At 42.1% G+C, this 21,544-nt stretch overlaps 1 protein-coding gene and 1 long non-coding RNA gene across 9 annotated transcripts in view; one reads left to right on the top strand and one right to left on the bottom strand.

The window, feature by feature from the left end:
- LOC128794122 (6-phosphofructo-2-kinase/fructose-2,6-bisphosphatase 4) overlaps nt 1-21,544 on the top strand; it is a 50,846-nt gene that overhangs the window by 12,193 nt on the left and 17,109 nt on the right. For 4 of the 8 annotated variants that reach the window (XR_008432997.1, XM_053953773.1, XM_053953772.1 and 1 more), the window contains exons 1-8: nt 3,173-3,335; nt 10,511-10,627; nt 14,226-14,322; nt 16,627-16,693; nt 17,870-17,944; nt 18,768-18,824; nt 19,141-19,262; nt 20,961-21,168. Coding sequence is in view for 7 of the 8 variants with exons in the window: in XM_053953773.1 (XP_053809748.1) it covers nt 3,230-3,335; nt 10,511-10,627; nt 14,226-14,322; nt 16,627-16,693; nt 17,870-17,944; nt 18,768-18,824; nt 19,141-19,262; nt 20,961-21,168 (849 nt within the window). In the remaining variant the exon portion in view is untranslated. Of the gene's footprint in view, nt 1-384; nt 477-3,172; nt 3,336-3,459; nt 3,529-4,857; nt 4,888-10,510; nt 10,628-14,225; nt 14,323-16,626; nt 16,694-17,869; nt 17,945-18,767; nt 18,825-19,140; nt 19,263-20,960; nt 21,169-21,544 lie in introns of those variants that run through there. The other 4 variants (XM_053953776.1, XM_053953775.1, XM_053953777.1 and 1 more) reach the window with 4 other exon arrangements.
- LOC128794124 (uncharacterized) lies at nt 501-2,672 on the bottom strand. Its single transcript, XR_008432998.1, has 3 exons — nt 2,542-2,672; nt 1,878-2,110; nt 501-573 (listed from the first exon to the last, which is right to left on the bottom strand). It is a non-coding gene; the product is annotated as an uncharacterized LOC128794124 (long non-coding RNA).

Raw genomic sequence — 21,544 nt, 5'->3', positions numbered from 1 at the left:
TCGGTCGGTCGGTCGCTCCCCCGGCTGTGTGTCCGTCGGTCGGTCGGTCGCTCCCCCGGCTGTGTGTCCGTCGGTCGGTCGGTCGCTCCCCCGGCTGTGTGTCCGTCGGTCGGTCGGTCGCTCCCCCGGCTGTGTGTCCGTCCGTCCGTCCCCGCTCTGTCGGGGGCGGTGCCTTTACCCGCCGCAGCCACCAGGGGGCGCCCGCGCAGTGCCCGCGGAGGGGCCAGGGCGCCGCCTGGCGGCGCGGGCGGTGCCAGCACCCGCGGGAGCCTGAGGGTGTCCCCGGGATGTCCCCGGTGCCCGCGGGATGTCCCCGGTGCCCGCGGGATGTCCCCGGGCGGTGCGGGAGAGCTGCCGGAACGCTCCAGAACCCCCTTACTCACCGCTGGCTGTGCCCGTGTCTCGTTGTCGTGCCGCAGATCCCTCCCGGCTCTCAGCTCTCGCCCGGATCCCCTGCGCTGCACAGGGGCCTGTGGGTGGGTTGTGGTGAGCTGTGTGTGCTCGGGTGCTGAGGCCGTGGGCACCTGGGAGACTGGGAAATCTTCTTTCCCCGTTCCAAATAGCGAGTGTGTGCTGCCAGAGAGATGGTGGAAGGACAGGAGGAGGAGATGTTGTGTGGTTTATGGATGTTTTATGGGCTGTCAGACTAAAAGATGATACCTTTACTAGGGAAATGAGGTACGTGGAAGCTACTTGCACATAATTGTGAAACTTGGATTGTGTGGCTGCCGTATGATACAGCGTGTTCACAGATACAAGTTGGATTTCTTTAGGATCAAGCTGAAACCTTGGTTCAGTCTCTTTTATTTCTCCCTGTCTCTAAATAATTGCCATTTGCTGTAGGCATTAAACCCTACATTTCCTGTCTTGTCAGTCAGTTGTTTCCAGAAAGTGCGTGTAACTTTGTCACTTGGCTCAAGCACGTTATTTCCATGCTGCAGCTCAGTTTCCAAGACTGCCCTTCCCCTTGATGTTTTGCCTCTGGACAGAGGTGGTTTCTCAGGTAAGCTCTCTGCTCACCATGGCCCTGAGAGCAGATGCTTTGTGTAAAAGCCTTCCCGGCACTAAAGGCTTGTTCATGGCTTCCCTGTAGCAAACAAAGCTTTTCACCTGCAGGCATCAGCTCTGCTCCTCCAGCCTTTGCATTAAGACAGCAGCTGATGCCAGTGAGATTGTGCAGCAGGTGATCTCTGTCATGTATTAGGAATCTAACAGGCAACACTTGTTCTGTCTTTTCCTGGTAAGTGAATGCAGTGCCCTTGTAAACCATGTTTTGAAACGAGACCTCAGGAGTAGCACAAGATACCTGTATTTGCTTTCTCTGTGTCCTTGATCAAATAGCTCATTACTGCACTGAAGTTTAAAAACAAACCTCAAATCAACTAACCCTTGAATACAACATAATCACATAAGCTTGTCGTCACCCAAGCTGAACTCTGTGCCTCACAGAAACAAAGGCTAGCAGGTGTCTCTGAACACCTCTGATGTTATTACAGACACCTGGACAAACCCTTGGCTGAAGCTTTGTGCAGGTGCCACTGGTTTGAATCTGCCTGAGCAGAAAGGAATTGATTAACTGGCCCTGTGCCTGGTGCTTTGAGGATGAGACTTAGAAATGTAACCATTCACCCCACAGGCTTCTGAAAAATGCTGTTCTTGTATGAATAACATCAGGTCAGTGTTCTTGGCTCGAGGCAGTTGTGTGACTGGGCTTCCAGTTCTTGTGCAGGGTGTGGATTTGCAGAAAGGAAGTACAAACTTTGTTTCTAGAGGCTGGAAGGATTTAGTAGGTTTTCTACTTAATGTATGTAAAACAAACCTGAGAAGTGTGGTTTACAAATGCGTTCCTATTTCTCTCTTGTTTCTGTTAATATTACCTCTATTGTGGGCTCTCCTGGCTTTACTGGAGGCGTTGTTAGGAAAGCTGGAGGATCTTGGTGCTGGCCTTGCTGTGATCACAGGAGGGTGAGGTGGGGATGTCCTGCTGCTGGACTCTACCCTGGAGCGCGTGTCCTGTGTGTTGCAACATTCCGTGTGTGCACAGGAGACAGACTTCTGGATAAACCTGGGACACAGATTGAACTGTTCCTGCTCACACCTCTTTGGGCAGCTGTTGGAAGTAAACACACAGTTGACAGAAGAAACCAAGAAGCTTTTAAGAATTCGAAACCTCCCTCTCTCTGCTCCTGGTTTTCTGACCCTTGCAATGAAACTCTTGTAGCCCCTCTGCCCCTCCCCAAGTTAGCTGTCGACCCAAAACAGAATCATGAAGAAAATCTTGGCTAAAAATATAGTGTAGGGCACCTACAGAGAAAACCTGTCATTGGTCTTGGAGAGAGGGAAATGGAACAGAGGGAAAAGCCGGTCAAGCAAACATGGTTCTGGAAAAACAGTATCTGAAAGGTGTCTTGCCAAATGTCTCTGAGAACTGATTTTTTTGTTGGTTAGAAAGGTACATTTTAGCTTGTAATACAACAGAAAGACTAAAAATAACCCTCAGGTGATCAGAGCCTGGTTAGTATTAAAAAAGAAAGTACTTACTGGGCTTCACTTGTGTTTAGGCTGGTGTCATAATACTGGAGTGATTAATAATGAAAGTGTGTATTGCACTTCACTACTGTATTTTCACTGTGTTGTGTTTATTTTCTGTAAAACATATAGAGAGGTGTATATATGTGAAATATTGAGCTTTTTTAGGGCTTTGCTCAGGCCAGTTAATGAGGTGGGTTTCCCCAAGCTGTAAAGCTGATAAAGGTGATGTGGAAAGGTGACAGCTGGGTGTCACCTTTAGTCTGCAGCTTCTCAGGGCCATTTGTTAACAGCTTTTTTTTGGGGGGAGCCAAATAGGATGTAGGAAACCTATGGTTTATGTTTTTCTGCATTGCTATTAATTTAGCCTTTAGGCCAAAACAGAGTTTAATTGGAAAAATGTCTCACTCAGTGCATGACTTAAAACACACTGCCCGCTCCCTGGGCGTTCTATATTTAGGTTTTGGGTTGGTTTTGCAGAAGCGGCGTGGTGTTCCCTGCAGCAGCAGCAGCAGCAGCAGCACGGAGCAGAGTCACCTGCTCGCAGCACGACCCTTGCCAGGGCCGGGCCGTTCCCGCGGGGCTCTCGGTGTGCCCGGGGCACGGCGGGGCTGCGGCCTCCGCCGCCGGCCCTGCCCCGGGGGCGGCCCCGGCGCGCCCCGCCCGCCGCCACTGCGGTGGGAGCCGGGAGCGGCCGAGGATGGCGGCGGCTCCGGCGGCGCGGGAGCTCACGCAGAACCCGCTGCAGAAGACGTGGGAGCCCTACGACAACGGGCTGCCCGCGGGGCACAGCGCGCAGCGCGGCGGTGAGCGGCACGGGCCGGGCCCGGGGGGCCAGGGGATGGAGCCGAGCCGCGGGGCGGTCGCTGCCGGGGCGGCGGTCGCGGGTCCCCCGTGGAGGGTCGAGCCCCGGAGCTGCTGGCACTGTGCCCAGCGGAAGGCAGGGAAGCTCAGCTGGAATGAATGTGTTTTCTGGTTGCTTTTGTTGGCGTTCTGCGGGTTTGTTTGGGTTTTTTTATCTGTGAGACGCTCTGGTGTCAGGGAGCGTTTATATTCGGTATATTCGTCTTGGAGAGAGGCCTAAAAATGTCACAGTGTTCTTGTTTTGATTGTTGTGTTCTTTTGTATTTTTTTTTTCCTTTAAAGCCAATGCTGTGTCAGCCCATCTGTTCCATGAGTTAATGACTTCCCATATTTTGAGGTGCAGCCAACCAAGTCATCAACCTCCTGAGACTTTGGCTGTGGCGTTTGTAAACCATAGTTCATTAACAAACTTTGCCTCACAGGTTGTTTTTTTCCCCCTCTTTCTTTCATTTCCCCCCTTTACTTAAGTAGCTGAGGTCCGGTACACGGCGGTTTTGCAGACAAAAGGGGCTTTGTCGTGTAGAATTGTTTGTATTTGTCATGCAAAGAGGCTGTGCTGACAGAGCTGAGGCTCTGCCGGTGTGGCAGGAGTCCATGGGCTGCAGCCTTGGCTCTCTCTGCTCATGCTTTGGTCCAGCCCTTGCTAAAAGAGAAAACCAAACCCCCTCCCCCCAACAAAAACCCCAAACCCCCCCTAACTCTCTTGTTGTGTGCTAAGCAAGCAGGCAGGAGTGTCTTTCTGTGGGAACTGAATTACTGCAGCATCTGAACCATGGTAGATTGAGATGAATGCTGAAATAGGAAGAGAGTCAGAAAACGTGTATAAGTGCTTTATAAACATGCTAAGAAGACTGCTTCATTTTAGCCTTAATGTGGCATCTCTTTTCCAAACAGAGTAATACCTGTTGTAGCTCTGACACAGATACTGCTTTACAAAAAAATCCCCCAAACCCAAGAACAAAATTGCATATGAGTCATGTGTAATTTGACGATGTACATTGTCTTCTTGGCAGAATTACTTAGCTTCACTTAACTATAAATTAAAAAATATTTCACATGCCTGTGGGGTTTTTAGTAGGACTCTGTAAGTTTAATGCCTAAGACCCCTTATAAATGAAAAAAACCTTTTTGCTAGAAAAAGAAATTGCCTTTTTTAAAAAAATCCTTTTGCAGCCCTACCCATAAAAAATAATGCAGTCATTTGTGATACGTAAGAATTACAAACAGCCTGTAAAGGAGCAAAAGTTACTTTTCCTTGATAAAACTATCAATCTTGTCTCAGCAAACTGAGAGCACTTCATAATTTTTCCCATGCAGGGGTGTTGCAGACTCCTTTTCCCTGAGATTTCCACGCATCCTGCGTTGCCCTGTGTTCTGGTGAGGCAGTGTGACTGTGGGTGCTGTAGCTGTGCTGTGGCAGCTCAGGATGGACTGCCCAGATGGGCGACCTGGGGCTGTGTTGGGCTCACCAGTTCCAGTTCTTTGCTGCTTCAGGTAACTGTGTCAGATGATACTGTTCCAAAAATACCAGCTCAAGGTGGAAGTGGTTTTCTTGTCCTCAAGTGTAGCTTTGCAGTGGGAAAAGTGAAGTTAGTCACTCTGTGTTCTGAGTTTCTTGGCTAAACAAGATGAACTCTTTCAGTCTACTTTGGTTGGTGTTTTTTTGTTGTTGTTGTTTTTTTGGTTTGTGCTGCTGACCTTTGTCTGCTCTACCTTTAGTCTTTATCCTTTTAGAAGGTGGATGAGCAGAACTGTACACACTTCCAGTTGAGGACTCTGCAGGTTTGTCTACAAAAGGACTTACCAGTGTTTTTAGTGTGATTTTCTAAAAGTTGTAGCAACTACTGTTGTCTTGGGAAGAAGAAATCTGTTGAGCTGTGTCCGGGTTTAGCTGTCACAGGGCTTTGAAGAGCCAGTTCTTTCAGCCTGTCAGTACAAGGTCCTTGAGGAGGAGTTGTGTCCGTGTGCAGCCTACTGAGCAGGCAGCTTTTACAGCTGGTGACACCGGTGCAGCCGAGGTAACTGTTCTGGTGACCTTCCAGAGTCACACCTGAAGGCACTGGAAGTGCATATTGTTATTAATAGCTGTGGTCACTTGTGAAGAGTTTTGTCTGTGAATAGGTTTGAATTAAAGCTGTTCTTGACATTGGATGTTCAGATTGCTGTAACCTCTGAATCAAGCAGGGGGCTGTAAACATGGACATAAAAAACAAATAGCTGAGTAGGCCCTAGTGAAAGTTGTTCCAGCAGAGGATGTTTATAGTGAGAGATAAATAGTGAACTTCCTGTGGTTAAACATTCCTCCCCCAGTACAGTTAAATGCTTTGTTTCCCTACAGCTGCTGAAATTTGGTCAGTCTAGTTGTCATTTGCTGATGATACAGCAGTAGAAATGTACATCCAAAAAAAGAAAAAATCAAATTATTATCTCTGCTCTAAAGAACTCTACCCTTTGAGCACATGCTGCTTGTGTGTATTTATGCTCCTAATGCTAGGAACTGAAAACAGGAGAGCGAATGAGGTGAGGATGGTGCCTGAGGAGCAGGCTGTGAGATGGGATAGTTGCTGTTGGCATCAAAGCTGTAGGAAGCAAAAGGTGACCCTGAGGAAGTGAATGACAGAGTGGCTCAGAGCAGCTGGTGGCACAAGACTGGCCAGGGGACAAATGTGAATTCTGAATCCCTTGGACCAAAGTGATGATAAAAACTGGTGGTTTGGACAGAAAGAGGAGATACAAATTAGAAGATAATGGACTTCTTCAGCTCTAGGAGCAGATGCTTTTTGGGAAGAACAGCAGGATGGGGAACTCATCCCTGTGGGATGCAAAGAAGAGAGACTGGTTGTCATTATTAATCAAAATGATATGATGGGTTAACTTGTATGAGTGATGGGTAAAACATGTAGGGCTAACCTTATTTGGAAGGGTGGTTATGTTGGCTTAAAGTCAGAGATATTTGTGTATGAGCCTCTAAATAGTACAGGATTTTTGGAGAACAGGCCTTGAATTGAAGGCCACAGAAACTGCGAGAACACTTTGTAAACTTCAGATCTCTAACAGTAACAGCTTGATAGAAAACACATCTGTCCTTAACACATATAAGGAAAAAACAAAATCTAATTCTGGGCCAAAGGAAAGGACAGCTGATAATTTGTTTGGTAGTAAGTGAACCTGGAAAATATCAACTCTTGACTCGGATTTCACAAGATCCAAAAGAGTTTTGAAGGCTGATGAATTGCAGCACAGCTCGTCTAGATTGTTCTGTGTCCCAGTTTGGTTTCACAACCTTCTTTTGCATTTGCATTATTTCACAACAGAGTCTAGGAGGCAAGAAATAAGCACGTAATTTCTTTTTCCTTGACTGTTAAGTCTTAAACTTTAGAAGGGTAGGCAGTCATAATTTTACTCTCGAGCTGCAGCTTGCTACGTTGTTCTAATGCTTAAGAAATATTAAACTGGGATAATGACTTTGCTTCAGTTGCAGCATTTCATCATTTGGCCATTTTCCCTCACTGATTGGTATTTTGAGTGTGTTTTTTTCTGTGTTCCTTCTCTTCGGTGATGCTGTTTATAAACATGCACTCTTAAATGCATATATCACAAGCATCTGTTTTAAGGAAAAAACTGACTAAAGTCTTAGAGCATCTTTAGCAAATGATGTTAGCTGTAAGTTTTGTTTTACTGTTCTTAGTGCTTGTGTTCCTCTTAACAAAATTAGTGTTGATGGCACATCCACAGGTTGGGGCTGTCAGAAACTCTTAGGAGTTACATATGCAAAGTGAAAAATGAGATTTTCTGAAGACTAGACCATGTAGAGAGATTTCTGAAGATAAACCAGACAATGCAGTGCTAAGAAGTGGAGAGAATGCTGCCCTTAGGAGTCTACCTTGGCTCTAACTCACACACCTGTAGCTCACAGTGAAGTTTTTTTTATATAAATTGAGTGATGGTGAGGTGCTGTGAAAAGGGGTTTGAACACTGTGCTACTGGAAACCAGGAATTATGTATATGTATATTTGGCTATTTTTATCAGCCTACTTCCTCATGTCAAATTTGCTTACATTTCTTCAAGGGAAAATGTAAGCCATGAGACACTGATGTTGAAAATACCTCCATGGGAATGACTGTTTCTCCCTGCTTGCAGTAAGTGTTGGCAATATTCTGTTGAGAAAGCTGTGGTTTAGATAAAGTGAAAGATAATTAATTTCTCTGGAGTATTTGATACATCCTCAGAACTTGGCATTCTGTTCTGGTCTTAACTTTTTTATTCAACTAATGAACAAAATTAAGCCTTGTTAATTACAGAGGATCATAAGGGAGGAAATAAAGTCTGCTGTGCTGAGTCTTTGTGTGTTGAGAATGCTACACTGAGATACAGAAGTGAAATAGCTGCTTTATGTGCTTTTATTTTTAGTCCTGCCACTTAGCTGTGAATGGGCTGTTTTGGTGCCTTTTTGACAGGTGCCTTTGGTGCCTTTGGCTTTTACTTGTCAGTGCACAGGTGTGCTTGTCACTAAGTGCCACCTGTGCAGGTGGTATAAGGCTGCAGCCTTTGGTGGCCATCTAATCCAGAGCACCAAACACTTTTTAGTGCCCTGAATTTTAGACTGTGAACTGCCACCCTCTTGTTAAAGACAAGCACTGAGGGATGGCACGTTCCTGTACCATGTAGCACCTGTACATGTAGCATCATGTCCTGTGTAGTGTTGCTTACAGGGCTGTGGCATTTTGTGAAAGCAGATTTGGGATCATTGGCATCAGTGATGTTCCTCCTTACAATGACAGGGACATCTGTCTGTAGAGAAAAAGCACTCTTGGTCAGCCTGGCACCTAATGAGAGTAGGATTGGCACTTGTTTGATTGGGTATTTCTCTTGGTTTCTGCTCTGTGGTTACCCACCAGAGCAATTGGAATAACGGGTGAGATGTGCCTGTTAAACTGGACACATGGGGTTCTAACAAAGGCAGCTTTGCTGGTTTTGTACTTTCTTTGAGGAAATACGTGTAAAAATGCAGCTGGTAGCAGACTGGCACATTGAATGTCCCTTGTGCATGTTGTAGTTGTGTTGATCTAGTTTGCTGCTTGGTTAGGAAACCATGCAGGCAGTAGGACTTAATTTAGAAATTTAGCTGTTGATATAATCTGTGAAACAGCCATTTAATTTAAGTGATTTGCAGATCTCTTCATGGAAGCTTCCCAGATTTCTGTTTTACTCCAGTACAGGTTTATCATTGCATTACCAGAAGACAAATATTCTGTGAGAAGGTGAAATTTGTATGGCTGACTCCAGCAGCAGAAAAAGAAAAAAAAAAAGGAATAAAAAAGAAGGTGCTCTAAGAATAAAAAGTTGGTAAATTCTGTTTGGAATAGGTAGAAAAGCCTGTTACAGCACAGTTCCTTGCTGGGACTGTGTACGGAGCCTTTCTGTTCAGTTCCTGGTTTGTCTTTTACAGCTCTTACTTCACTGCTTGTACAGAAAAATTGTTCAAAACTTGAGCTAGGTGTTTCAGGTGAAGGACCTTTTGAAGAGGCTTTGAAGAAAAATGTCCTCTCTCAAAATGTCTCGGGGCCCAGGGGTTTCTCTTGTCTCAGTGTTTTATTTTATGTCTTTAAAGCTGGAAGCAAGGCTGTTAAGCTTAATAAGCACTGTGCTCTTGGCACTCCATAGACTTTGTAGTTTCCCTAGAGACTTCCTTCACCCTCTTGGAGAGGGGGTTCACAGCCTGAACTTATGACAAAGAGGAAAATAAATTATTACCTTTCTTGTTTATAGGCTTCTGCACAGAGGGACTTACTCGGAGGGCTTTTATCAGCATCCTTCCAGAGACTTGGTCATGTTTGGATGGATCTGTTTTGCTTTTCATTTAGTTCCCTGTAGCTGACATTACAGGGAATAGTTGACTTTTCACAGATTTGAGGTTGGGTGCCATTTCACCTCCTCTCCCTCATGAAAAGTGGTGTATTTTTAATGTTTTTTGTTTTGTGTCTTTCAGTGTGCATTTTAAAACAGTACATCTGCCTTTGCTAATCTGCTTGGTTTTTTTGGGTTTTTTTGGTCTGTTATGTAAACTATCTGCACCAGTGACTTTGTGGGATGGGAGTTTGGGAATGTTGAGCAATCACAGCCCTTTGTACAGCAGTTCAGTTATGCCTTACAGCTAATCACTGGGATTTGGTCTTTTGGAGTGAATTGATGTCTCCTCTGTTAAGGCACTGAGGAAATTGATACACATGTGGATTGTATAGAAACGAATTCCCTTAAAAATAGAAGGTGGAAGGAGTTTGGTATCTGCATCACTTTAATATCTTCTTTCTTTTTAGGCAGTTCCTTGTAGCTGTGATAAATTAATGCAAGGTATCCTTAGTTTTGTGCTGTTAAAGTGTTCAAAAACTTGATTTGAAAGGAAATGCCTCAAAGTTTTCAGATTATACATACAATTCCTTCGGCCTCCTACAGTGTTGAGGTTTTTTTTTTAATTAAATGCTCTGGCTTTAAGAGTGTGTACATATATTTATATCAGATTATTGTACTTGATTGTGTAGAATACTTGTCTTATTCTTAGTAATAGCCAAAATGAGCTCTGCTCAAGAGAGATTTTAGTGTTAATTATACTTAAAGGAGGAATAATCAGTAGTGAGTAGCATGTCTTACTATAATGTATTAAGATGCATTTGTCATGCTCGTTTTGCTCAAAAGCAAGAAAAGGTTAAACGATGTTTAGGTCTTGCCTTAAAAATATAACAATTATTTCAAAACTGTACACCTTGCTGTTTCCTTTCAATGCAAGCGCTGAACTGAGGTACACAGGGGCATAAGATGTCAGTTGCCTTTATTTTGGTATTGTTACTGTCTGCAAATACACAGGTTTCTTCTTTTCTGCCTGTTTACACCTCACATGTCCATCATTGCACTACCACTGACTCACCCTTCCAAAATTCAGCATAAGAAGGGTGACCAGGCTCCCAATCCTGCTGTGGAGCCCCAAATGGTTCCCCACAGTGCATGAGCTGCTTGGGTGGGCACCTTCTTGGGGAGCTCACAGGGATTTTCCACGGCAGCAGCAGCCTTTGCTTTGTGGGAATGCTGTTGGTAAATGCTGCTTTCCTGTTTCTGTTGCAGTATGCATGACCAACTGCCCTACTCTGATTGTCATGGTGGGTCTCCCAGCAAGAGGAAAAACCTACATCTCAAAGAAGCTGACACGCTACTTAAATTGGATTGGAGTGCCTACGAAAGGTGATGGGGTTTACTGTTGTTTACATCAGGACAGGGCACAACCTTAGGTGGTTTATAAACCTGATTTCCAGTAATTTTGTTGCCAAGTTTGACTACTTATAATCCTCCTGCTTTGTTAATGTAATTTTAAGCAATAACATACACGGGCATGTTGTTGTTCATGTGTTAATTAATCAGATTATGTTGACTGTCCCTTTACCTTCTTCTGCTTAAATCAACTTTTTCCTTTATTGTGAAACACTGCCCTTTTTTGTTTATTTCTTTTTTCCTTGTTTTCCTTTTTATTTCTTCATGTGGGTGAAAAGGAATATTGTTTACAAGCAGTAGAGCAGTCGGCACTTCTGGGTTAAACTCCTGACTTCTCCATCTTTTTTTCTCTGTGAACTTTGTGCTACTTGCAGTTCTTTACTTCTTTATGTTTGTGGAATGACTTACAGTTCTTTGTCTAAATACGAAGAGCCAAAGACTGAGGCAGCCAGTTGCCACTTGTTATCAATGATTAAAGATTTCTGTGTGTTTTGAGCAGGAAATGTTTCAGATTGGCTGTGCCAAGGACCTGCCTGGGCTCCTGTGGTATCTTGGGGGCCCAGTAAACAGGACCCAAGTGCGTTTGAGGTTCTGAGCAGCCACCTCCCCTTCCTTCTCCTCTCTGTCAGCAGAAGAGCAAGACACATTTGGTGTGCTGTGATTCTGTGTCCAGTGCAGTAATAGTAGCTCTATGCCTATTTAATAATTGAAATGACATTAAACATATGAGGTCATATTAAAGTATGGAGTTTTGGCTGGCTGTTCAGAGATGTATTTCCTAGTCATTCGAAGAAGTCAAGATGAAAAATTCTGGCCTATATTTAAACTGCCTTGTGATTCTAGGGTAAAGCTTTTTGTGTGGGTGTTTCCTTAAGTTTTTAGGAACTTGTATAATGTGCTTTATTTAGAAGAGGCATTATGGGGATATATTACATTGTTTAAGAATGAGACTTTACAGGATTTAAATTATCACTTGATTATTTTGACTGTTCTCACATGGTTTAACTCTTCTGATGACCAGTATCAACTAGTTCAGAGTTCAGTTTTCTCCATTAGGCTGAAATGGAATAACAGTCCAAGTAGTTTAGCCTTTATCCAAGGTGACGAAATGTTCGTATGTTAGATACATGTGTAACTTAAATTTATGAGATGTGTTATGTATAAATGGCATTGAGTTTGATCACTTCACTGTGATCTTTGACAAGCAGAAGTCCAGTACTGGACACCAAGAAAGATACTATCCACATCTGGCTCATGCTTGGTTGAATGTATCCCAAATACTAATTTTACTGTAGGTGGAATTTGGCTCAGCTGGTAGGAAAAATTCTGTGGGCTACTGTGAGCAGTGCATCAGAAAACACACACACTTGTGCTTGATGAAAAACAGGTAGAGCATTGCTGCTTGATTTTACAAAAACATGCAACATAAAGTTGCCATATGAGTTTCTATCCTTGGTTGCTGAGTATTGTTTGTCTTTGTCAGAAAGGGTGACTGAGATTTTCTCAGGAAACCACAGAGCCTTTCTGTTTGTCTTCAGTGATGCAGTTTTACTGAAGTCCATGTAGAACATCTCACTGCCTGGTTGAGGGAATAGATGACATTTTCCCTAATTCTTCCACTTGGTGGGACTGAACTGATACAGGATCAGTATCAAGTAGCCCTAACATCTGCTCCCCTTTGGCTCTTAATGTCTTAAAATTAGTGTGTGCTTAATTTAGCAGGAGTTCTTGTTCTCTGAGACAGATGGTTCAAATTATGAGGTTATGTAAACCAGAGAAAAGATAAATGCCATCTTTTCATGTAACATTAAGCAAGCTGGGGAGTTCAAGAACAGAAGGTGGAGGTAAATAGCCCGGACTTTTGGTGATGGTTAAATCAATCATCATTTTTGTGTTTTCTTCCTTCCAAAATGCTCTCTTGTATAGAATATGAAATGGTTAAAAGTACAGGGGACTTTTGTCTGTGCTTTTTGAAGGAATTGAGGTCAATTAGATGTCTGAACAGAATTGTGTTGCAATGTGATTTTGAGATACTAAGCCTTGGAAGCTTTTTTCAGTAGTTGTGGTTGTGATACCAGTGAGCTTTGGGAAACTTTTCCATAGGTGTGGCTGCCAAGAATAAAGGCTGGAGATTGTCCCACTAGATAACACTTTTTCCTCTGCTGTCCGTGGCCCTCTGGCAGTAACTATTCCTTCTCATGAAATTCATTATTTTTGATTGTTAAAGTGCTTTTGTCTGACAACATTGGCCATCTGAACTTCTTGCACCTTCCATTTGTTTTACAAGGACCCACCTTTTCATGTGCCATTGTGGCCAGTTCTTATTAAAACCATCACAGAATCACCTGGATTGTTCTGTAATCCATGTAATGATAAATTCCATCAACACAGCTGAGCTCAAACAAAACTTGACTTTTTGGGGAGAAAAATAATTTCTATATCTTTATCCTCTGCCTCCAATCCCAACAGCAATCTGTATACAGCAGCTGGTTCATGAGCTCTTTTATTCTGTATCTTCTTTCTTAATTACAACCTTGTAATTGTGTGTACTGCTTCTTTTCCTCTTTCCAGAAATGAAGTCTGGCAAATAGAGTTGTACCTTGGCAGCATCTCAAACAGAATACTTCAGTGTGGTTTGATGTTAAAGAAAACAAAACCAAAAGCTTTGCAGTTCAACAGAAAAAACTTGTAGGTCTGAAACAACTTAAACATTAATTTCATTTCAGAGGCCTACTTTCACAGCCATTGAATGAAATTAATTAGGGTTCAGTGTCATTCTGCTCTGAGGCAAAGCAGAACTGTCTTGCCCTAATCCCATACCTGATATTGTGTTTGGCCATGGACCTTTTGCACCTTTGTCCACATAAGGAGTAGGTGTTTTTGATCACTGAGATGAGATCACAGTGAGATTGTTTCATACTTAGGATGATTTTTAATTTTTTTTTTTTGTTTTAGCAGTTTATCTTTTTTTTTTCCCCATAAGTGGAGCAAAGGTTGTGAAATACGAATCCTTAAGGAATAGAAATATTAGAGCAGGGCTCTGAAAAAATGTTTTCACTACTGGAATTTAAAGTTCTGTTTACTTAAAGCAAGATTGTTTAGTTCTATTTAGAGGTCTGCCTTGTGCTTAAGTAAGGGTTGTAAGTTTTGGGAGGTGCTATCTGAATACTGTTTCACTGTACATATACATAGAAGAAAAAGTTAATGATAATAATAAATTATTATTAATAGCAGTAATCATTACTAGTCCTTTATACACTTGGAGTTACTCCTCAAAAGGAGGAAAAGAATTTCTTTTTGTTGTCCAGGCAAACTGGCAGACAAAAGCACTACAGTGTGGCCACTGAAGTAGAGTGACTACAGCCCAAATGTTCTTTAGGTATTTCCAATATTTATTGCTGTCTTGCTATTTTAAACCTCACAAAACACAAAAAGAAGTATGATAGATTGACTTCTTACAGGTCAAGTTATTTTATCTTTGCAGCAAGTTTGGTTTCAAAGTGTCCTTTTCAAAGTTGTCCTTTTCATGTGCATGTTGTTGGCTCTTGCTAATGCTGGTTTCTCTTGGCAGAATTTAATGTTGGTCAGTATCGTCGAGATTTGGTGAAAAAGTATAAATCATTTGAATTCTTCCTGCCTGACAATGAAGAAGGCTTGAAAATCAGGAAGTAAGTTTTGATTGTGCTTGGTACACCATGCTAATCGTATTAAAAAGATATCTTGTGTAATTTGCTCTTAGAGATTGCTTGAAGTTGCATTTTTGTATGATCAAGACCCTTAGGGGGACTGCAGGAAAAAACATTCTAGAAGATGGAATAGTGATTTCTTTAGGCTGATTAAAATTTGTGGGTCTTTTTTTCTTGATTGTTTCATCTCAAGCATCAGAAATGGAGAGAAGTCCTTCTTGATTCCTTTTCATTAGGATGTGACTACTGTTACTCCTGTAGATGCTCTAGAATATTTTCACTCAAAAACTATTTAAACAGATAGTTATAACTTTTTCTACCTTCTTAGAAAGTACCAACTAATAAATGTGATTCTTTCTGCTGCATAATTCCTAAAATCCCATTTTAGAGCTTTTGTTTGCTTCATAAAGGAAAAAACACACAAAACTGCTTTTCTTTTTGATTTGTATAATGAAATTGTTTATCTGGAGCACTTTGAATGTATTCATCATTATCTGTTTAAATGAGTGAGAATCAAATGTGATAATTTTCTCCCTGAAATTGTGGGTTTGGCCACCATGCAGGTGCCTCATTCAGTCCATGAATGCACAGCCTCAAAAATTGCCATGTTTTGCTAATGCTGTGCAAAGCAAGGAGAGAACCAGAGTTCTGTGTCCAGATGAAACAGTTGAGTCCCTGCTCTTGCCTGGAAAGAGGCTGTGCTTTAATGTAGGGACAGACCTTGAGAAGAAAGGGTGGATGAGGGGAAAGGTCAGAGCAAGAGGGATCTGCTTCTTTCCTGGAGGAGATCAAACAACCAGGTCTTTTGATTTTCTTGGACATTCACTGTACCTTTTAGTGGGTTCAGGAAAGCGCTTAGAGCGTGCAGTGTGAAATGAGCAGGAAATGAGAAATTTGAGGTGGATGGAAATCATATTTATTTAGGCTACTTAAAGTATGGACTGTCTTGTTCTTAATTCAGCTTCAGGCATCAAAAATATCGGGACTTTCTTTTGTGGCTGTCCCTTGCCTTGTTCCCCCTCTCTCTTCCCTTTCTCCCTCTCAGCAGCATTGAGTGTTGCTGAAGCCAAAGGAATCCTTGGGGATAAAGAGCAATTATGAGGTGCATTAGCCTTGCCAGCCACTACCTTTTGCTTACAGACCTTTTAATGTGCCTCTGTGCTACCTATTAGGCTAAGTGGTGAGGGATGTAGCATGAAATGGGCTGTGTGAGATAATCTGCCTGGTTAGCAATGAGTAAAGAGGGTTTGTATTTATTCAGTGAAGACCTGGGTGATGAATCTCAGCTCCTGACATCTGTTAACTGTGCTAATGTGGAAATACTGTCAGGATCCAAAAGCCTTCATTTCTCTTTCAAGATAAAGCTGTGCTTCCAGAAGATGGCAAATAGAGGAGTTATGAATTTCAGTCTGGAAGTCAAAATTCAGGAGTAATGTAGGGAAGGGCTGTTGAAATGGGCAGGCTTTTATGTTGGGGCTGTACTTACTGGGAATAAATGGGGCTTTGTTCTGCTAACAAGTAAATTGTGTACAATGTTGTCCTCCAGCATTACTGATGTGTTAGGAATCATAATGGACTTTGAAGATAATGCTAATGCTGGGGACATAGGAAAGCTGCATATTCATGTATTCTTGTCCAGATTTAACACAAGTGTAAAGTATGTCAGGGTGGGGATTTTTGGTGTTTGTGTCCTCAGCTGTCTCCAGTACTAATTACACAGGGTTGGTGACTGCAGTGGGATGATACTTCACCTCAGTCACTACTACTTGATGCTACCTTTGTTTTGCTCTCTGCTTTACCTTTTTTTTTTTTTTACCTAAGCAGTTTTCAATAGCTCAAAAGAGAGTAAGTAGATTACTGAAAAATAGTTGTCTCTTCACTTCAACTTCATGCCATAAGATAAAGGCCTTAAGTTGGTTCATTTTGTTTATTATTTTGCAAATGAAATTAAGAAGCAGTTACGTATGAATAGGTAATTGGGAAAAGCATACAGTTGCAGAGATGTTTCAATGATGTTATTTTAGATCAGTGGAAGTGTACCCTGGTCAGCAAAGTTGATGGATGTTCTGTGGACATGTGTGGCTGTGTCAGTGACACAGAAGAGCAAGGTGACATGACCACATTTCCTTAGTGTAGCTTGGCACCTCTGTTGGCTTTTTCCCATGTTTGGAGGGAGGTCTGTGTTTTTGAGATAAATTATCTAATCATTTTCAGGGCTCTTTGCTCCCAAGTGCATTAACAAAATGCCTTTATCTAGCATTTGACTGTGATTCTTTCCTTCTGAAGACAGTGTGCCTTAGCAGCGCTGAACGACGTCCGGCAGTACCTCAGCGAAGAGAACGGGCATGTGGCTGTAAGTCTCTTGTTGAAGACACCTTCTTGAGATGCCCCTGCACTAAACACTGTGTGTCTGCTGGATTATACACAGCCTGAGTGATAACAACAGCTGTCCAGTATACCAGATTGCTTTTCTTTGGCAGTTAGAGCTGCCTTGCTGCTGCAGTGAAGTGAGTGCTGAATTTCAGGGTGATGATGCCATATTGAGCAACCAGCTTTGATTTGAAGGGTTAGCTGAGAGGAGGATTAACACCAAAAAAAAAAGTCCACCTTCTCTCCACATCACTATAGGACAGTGCTCCACAATGTACCATTAAACACATCTGCCATTTTGCTTACGTGTCTATTTGATAGTTCAGTGTTCCAAGTGGAAGGTAAAGATTTGCTGAACAAAAGTATCCTCTGTATTTCTTGGCACTTGTTACTGGCAGGGGAAATGTCTGAAGAGACCAGGAGAAACTTACAGTAAGTTGCTGCATACCTGAGTATTTAATAATAGGATGCAAAGCATCAGTTCCTCGACTATTGACTTTGCGTGTTGAGACTAAATTTTAAAATTTTTGTCTTAAGACTACTGACACAACTCTGGGGTTTTTATTAACTAATCAGGGAAAACCATGAACTATAAGTTCTACAGGATACATGAGGTAAATGTTATGCTTTGGCAAACTTCATACTTTAGTAAAACACTGTGTTCAGAGCTAAACTGAGTTCCTACAAAAATGGCTGCATTGATGGTGTTATTCATGGGCAGGATTTACAAGTCTTGCAGATTTTACACTTGCATTTTGAGCAGCCCATTGAACTGCAGCATTGTTTTTTTTTTTTTTTTTTGTAGTGTAAGTGCACTAAAACTTAAGCATTAATATTTAATGCTGATAATGGGCAGGGAGGAAGATTCTCTCCTGCACTATATGCTAGGCTTAAATTCTGATTTCCTTTTCCAAATCCAGAGTTCTGCTAGAACTACTTTCAAAATATTACTAAATTTTTGTATTTAGAGAATAATATGTGTAAAGTAGTAATGTCTTCATTTTCTTGTTGAGCACGTTGAGATAGTGGGGTAGAGGGAGGGGGAAGTGTTTCCATTGCTTTCCTTCACACTGAGGGACTGCAGCAATTAATACACTGCTTTCTACAGGCTGTGCTGCTTTTTAAATTCCTTTTGCTCTCTCCCTTTAATTGTTCCTAGGTCTTTGATGCTACAAACACAACTCGAGAACGTAGAGAAACTATTTATAAATTTGGTGAAGAAAATGGATATAAGGTGAGTCAAAGCAAAGAAGTTCTGAGCTATTGCATGCCCAGGTAAGCCAGTGGTAGTTTTACACTTATCTGTACTCTAAGTGCACTAGCACAAGCCACATTTGTCTTGGATGTTTAATCAATAATGTTTTGTGTTCCTAAGCATTGTTTGATTAGAAGTCATTCAGTCCTTGTTTTTCTCATCTTCAGTGTTTGTACTGTTTGGAGCTAAGCTATTTTGTGCTACAGCTTCAGTTTTGTCTTCCTGGACCTGTGGTCATGAATGCAGTGTCAGAAAGAAGATTTAAAGTATGGTTCTTCATGCACTTCAGGTCTTTGCTGCAGGAACATGAAGGGGGTCCTGTGTTAGTTCTGTACAAAACAAAAACTCAGTGGTTTTCTGCCTTCTGGTTTTACATTTAGCTGTTCTCCAGTCGTCTTTCATTTCCTTTAAACTTAATCTCTGTAAGCCTTTGACACAGCAGAACACAAGCCTCTTTCATTAGCTGGGAGGCTTCTAAAATGTTATTTCAGAAATGTTAGTTACTGTTTGTGGGGCTGCATCCTCTGCATTTGTTTCTTCCTCTTCCATCCTATGTTTTTCCTATGGCAAGAATTTTCCACTTCCAAGCATTGTTGGGGAAAAGAGCACAGAGCATGATGTGTCATGGAATGGGGAGCCAGGAATTTCTGATGAGAGGGTCTGGAGAAGCTCTCTGAGTAAATGGAGGGAAAAAGGCCTTGGCATGGAAGTGGGTGACATGCTGCTCATGTGTGTTAGTATCCTGAGGTGTTTTCATGCATCTTCCTTCTTCCTCCCTTCTGTTCTTCCATTTGGACTGAAGACTTTTTTTGTGGAGTCCGTATGTGTCGATCCAGAGGTCATTGCTGCAAACATTGTGGTGAGTAAAGGAAAGTTTGCTTTAACAGCTTGACATTGGGAGGTTTAAAGTAGCTTAGTATTTTTAGAAGTACATTATAAGAACTTCCAATAGCAAAAATCCCACATTAGCTCTCATTCCCTGTCCATGTGAATGTTACTAGCACAGAAGTTTAGTTCCCTGAAGAGTAGGGTTTTTTTTTTTTTTGCTTTACATGTATTTTAATGAAGTTGCAGACAAAACTTTTTGTTGTGTTCTCCCATTCCCTATTTCTTTAAACATCCATGAAGAAGGGAAGGAAACTTAAATACTGTTCTCCTGATTTTATTTTAAACAGCAAGTGAAGCTGGGTAGTCCTGACTATGTTGATTGTAGTAATGATGAAGCAACAGAAGACTTCATGAAAAGAATAGAGTGCTACAAGAACTCCTATGAGACCTTAGATGAGACTCTGGACAAGTAAGTGATGGAACAACACTGTTATTACAGCCAGTGATCACAATATTATTAAAATATTATTTTAAGGGTTGGGGCATCCTGTATTGGGGATTAGGGCTTTGAAGTCATTATTTTAGTGGCTTGATCTCTCTCTCCTTTGGCAAATTGGAGAGTGGTGACTCTGGGGGTGTAGTGTGGAAGCTTCCTTGTTTGAGGAAAATTGGCTAGTGAGTCTAGTCTGGGACAATATTCTTTTTGATTTTCCCACTTGGAGAATGGTATTTATTCTTCTGGAATAGAACCAGCACTTAGCAGTTATTCCAGACTTTCTACAGTGGTTGGTTGGTACTTGTTTTTTTGTACATACTTTGTTTGTTTCACTTGTACATTAGAGGAGACATGAGTGATTTGTAAGCATAACTTAATTGGTTGGCATGGTTAAGGTTCATTAGGAACACATCAGTCTTTAAAATGTGACTTTTGAATTAATTTCTTTGTGCCTGCAAAATTATCCTGCAGATGCAGGGCTCTGAGAAACTGTCTTAGCTACATTATTTATCCTCACCCCCAAAGCATTCTTCTGGTTTTTATTAACTTTGAACTCTTGAAAATGAGGTAGGGATGAATCATGTAAGAAGGAGCCCCTTTCTTCTTGCTACAGCCCAGGATTTCAGAGTAGGATTTGGAGCTGCAGCCATCCCAGGTGCTCCTGGTTTGTTCCAGGCCAGAGCTGCAGAGAAGGCTGAGCTGCATTTTAATGTAATTGAGCGTGAGCAGCGTGAAGCCGGTTCAATCGGCTCAGTTCATGCGTGTAATTCCCGTGATGGACCTGATGGCTGTGCCTGGCTGGAATAGCAATGATTAACTCCAAGGAACACAGGCAGGAGTGAGGGTGCTGATGCCTGTTTCTCACTACCTCTGTTTGGTTTTATTATCAGTTTTCTTGTTTTATTGCAGTGTGGTGTCTCAAACACATAGCTGGAAACCAATAGTGGTTATTTTCAGCTTATGAGACGTCTTTCCTTGTGTGAACAAGAGGCTGCTCTAGAATTATAGCTCAGATGATAAAGGATAAGCAGTGAAAATTGAAATTATAAGCTGTCTGATGCTGAGAGAAGGTAGTGTGGTGGGGTAGATTACACTGCAGTTAACAAAGGGTTGCTCACAGTGCAGTTGAGAAAATGTCTTGCTTCAGACTACTCCCAGGCTCTTCTGGTGCCCTACCTTTTCTGGAGGGATTAAATGAGATGGGTAATTAGTGACCATTCCTTTTGGCCCCTGGGTGCAATCAGACAAACACTTGGTGATGGAAAGTGTTTGTAAACTGGGAAGAAAAACCCCAAATGGTATTGTAAAATAGCTGTATATCTTATTCAGCTGTGGTAACTTAAGTGACTCCACTGAATCTCCCTTTCAGTGTGTGGGCTGTATTTTTCCAAGAGTAGGATCTAGATTTGGATGAAGTGCAAGTAAAACAGGCTGAAAAGAAAGTGATATGAGCAGCTCCACCTGAAAGGAATAGAGTTCATCCTGTACCTTTGGAGTACTGTGTTGTTTCTTAGGACTAATGCATATTCTGTGGCTAATTGAGGATTTTTTAATTTCTTTGGCTTGTCGCCCCTTTGTTTTATAACAACAGAGAGAGTGGAAAGATTGTGGTACGTGCTAATAGCAACAATGTGGAACCTTACTTTCTTTTTTTAAACTTGCTCATGAAAGGGATCTTTCTTACATTAAAATTATGGATGTTGGAAGGAGTTACCTGGTGAACAGAGTGATGGATCACATCCAGAGCCGGATTGTCTACTACCTCATGAATATCCATGTGACTCCTCGGTCAATCTACCTCTGCCGCCACGGAGAGAGCGAGCTCAATCTGAAGGGGAGAATAGGAGGAGATCCCGGGCTGTCTGTCAGGGGGAAGGAAGTATGTACCTCCAGCCAGGTGTAACTGTGTGCTGTGTGTGTTTGTGCTGGGCACTTGCAGCTTTCCTCCTCTGCAGCCTTTCCCTCTTCATGAGTTTAAAGGACTTTTTTAGTTGCGTGTTTGGGTAGTGGAAACAGGACGGGCACTTCGTGTGTTGTGGTTTGTACTGTTTTACCTGTTTGTCTTTCTGTTGGCTGAAATTCCTTTTTATCCCACACCACAAAGCAGTTGGCAAGAGGGCTTTATTTTTTAACTATATTTTTGTGAAATCCTGACTAGTTGGGTAATTGGGGAAGTGTACACAGCTTAAAGCTGAAAGGAAAATTAGTGGAAGGAAAGCTAGGAACTGCTAAAAATACAAATATTTTCCTTGTAC

This window comes from Vidua chalybeata, chromosome 12, assembly GCF_026979565.1.
Source record: "Vidua chalybeata isolate OUT-0048 chromosome 12, bVidCha1 merged haplotype, whole genome shotgun sequence".
Classification (NCBI taxonomy): domain Eukaryota; kingdom Metazoa; phylum Chordata; class Aves; order Passeriformes; family Viduidae; genus Vidua; species Vidua chalybeata.
The sequence above is the reverse complement of the archived record's forward strand: the minus strand, read 5'-3'. Positions and strand labels throughout refer to the sequence as shown.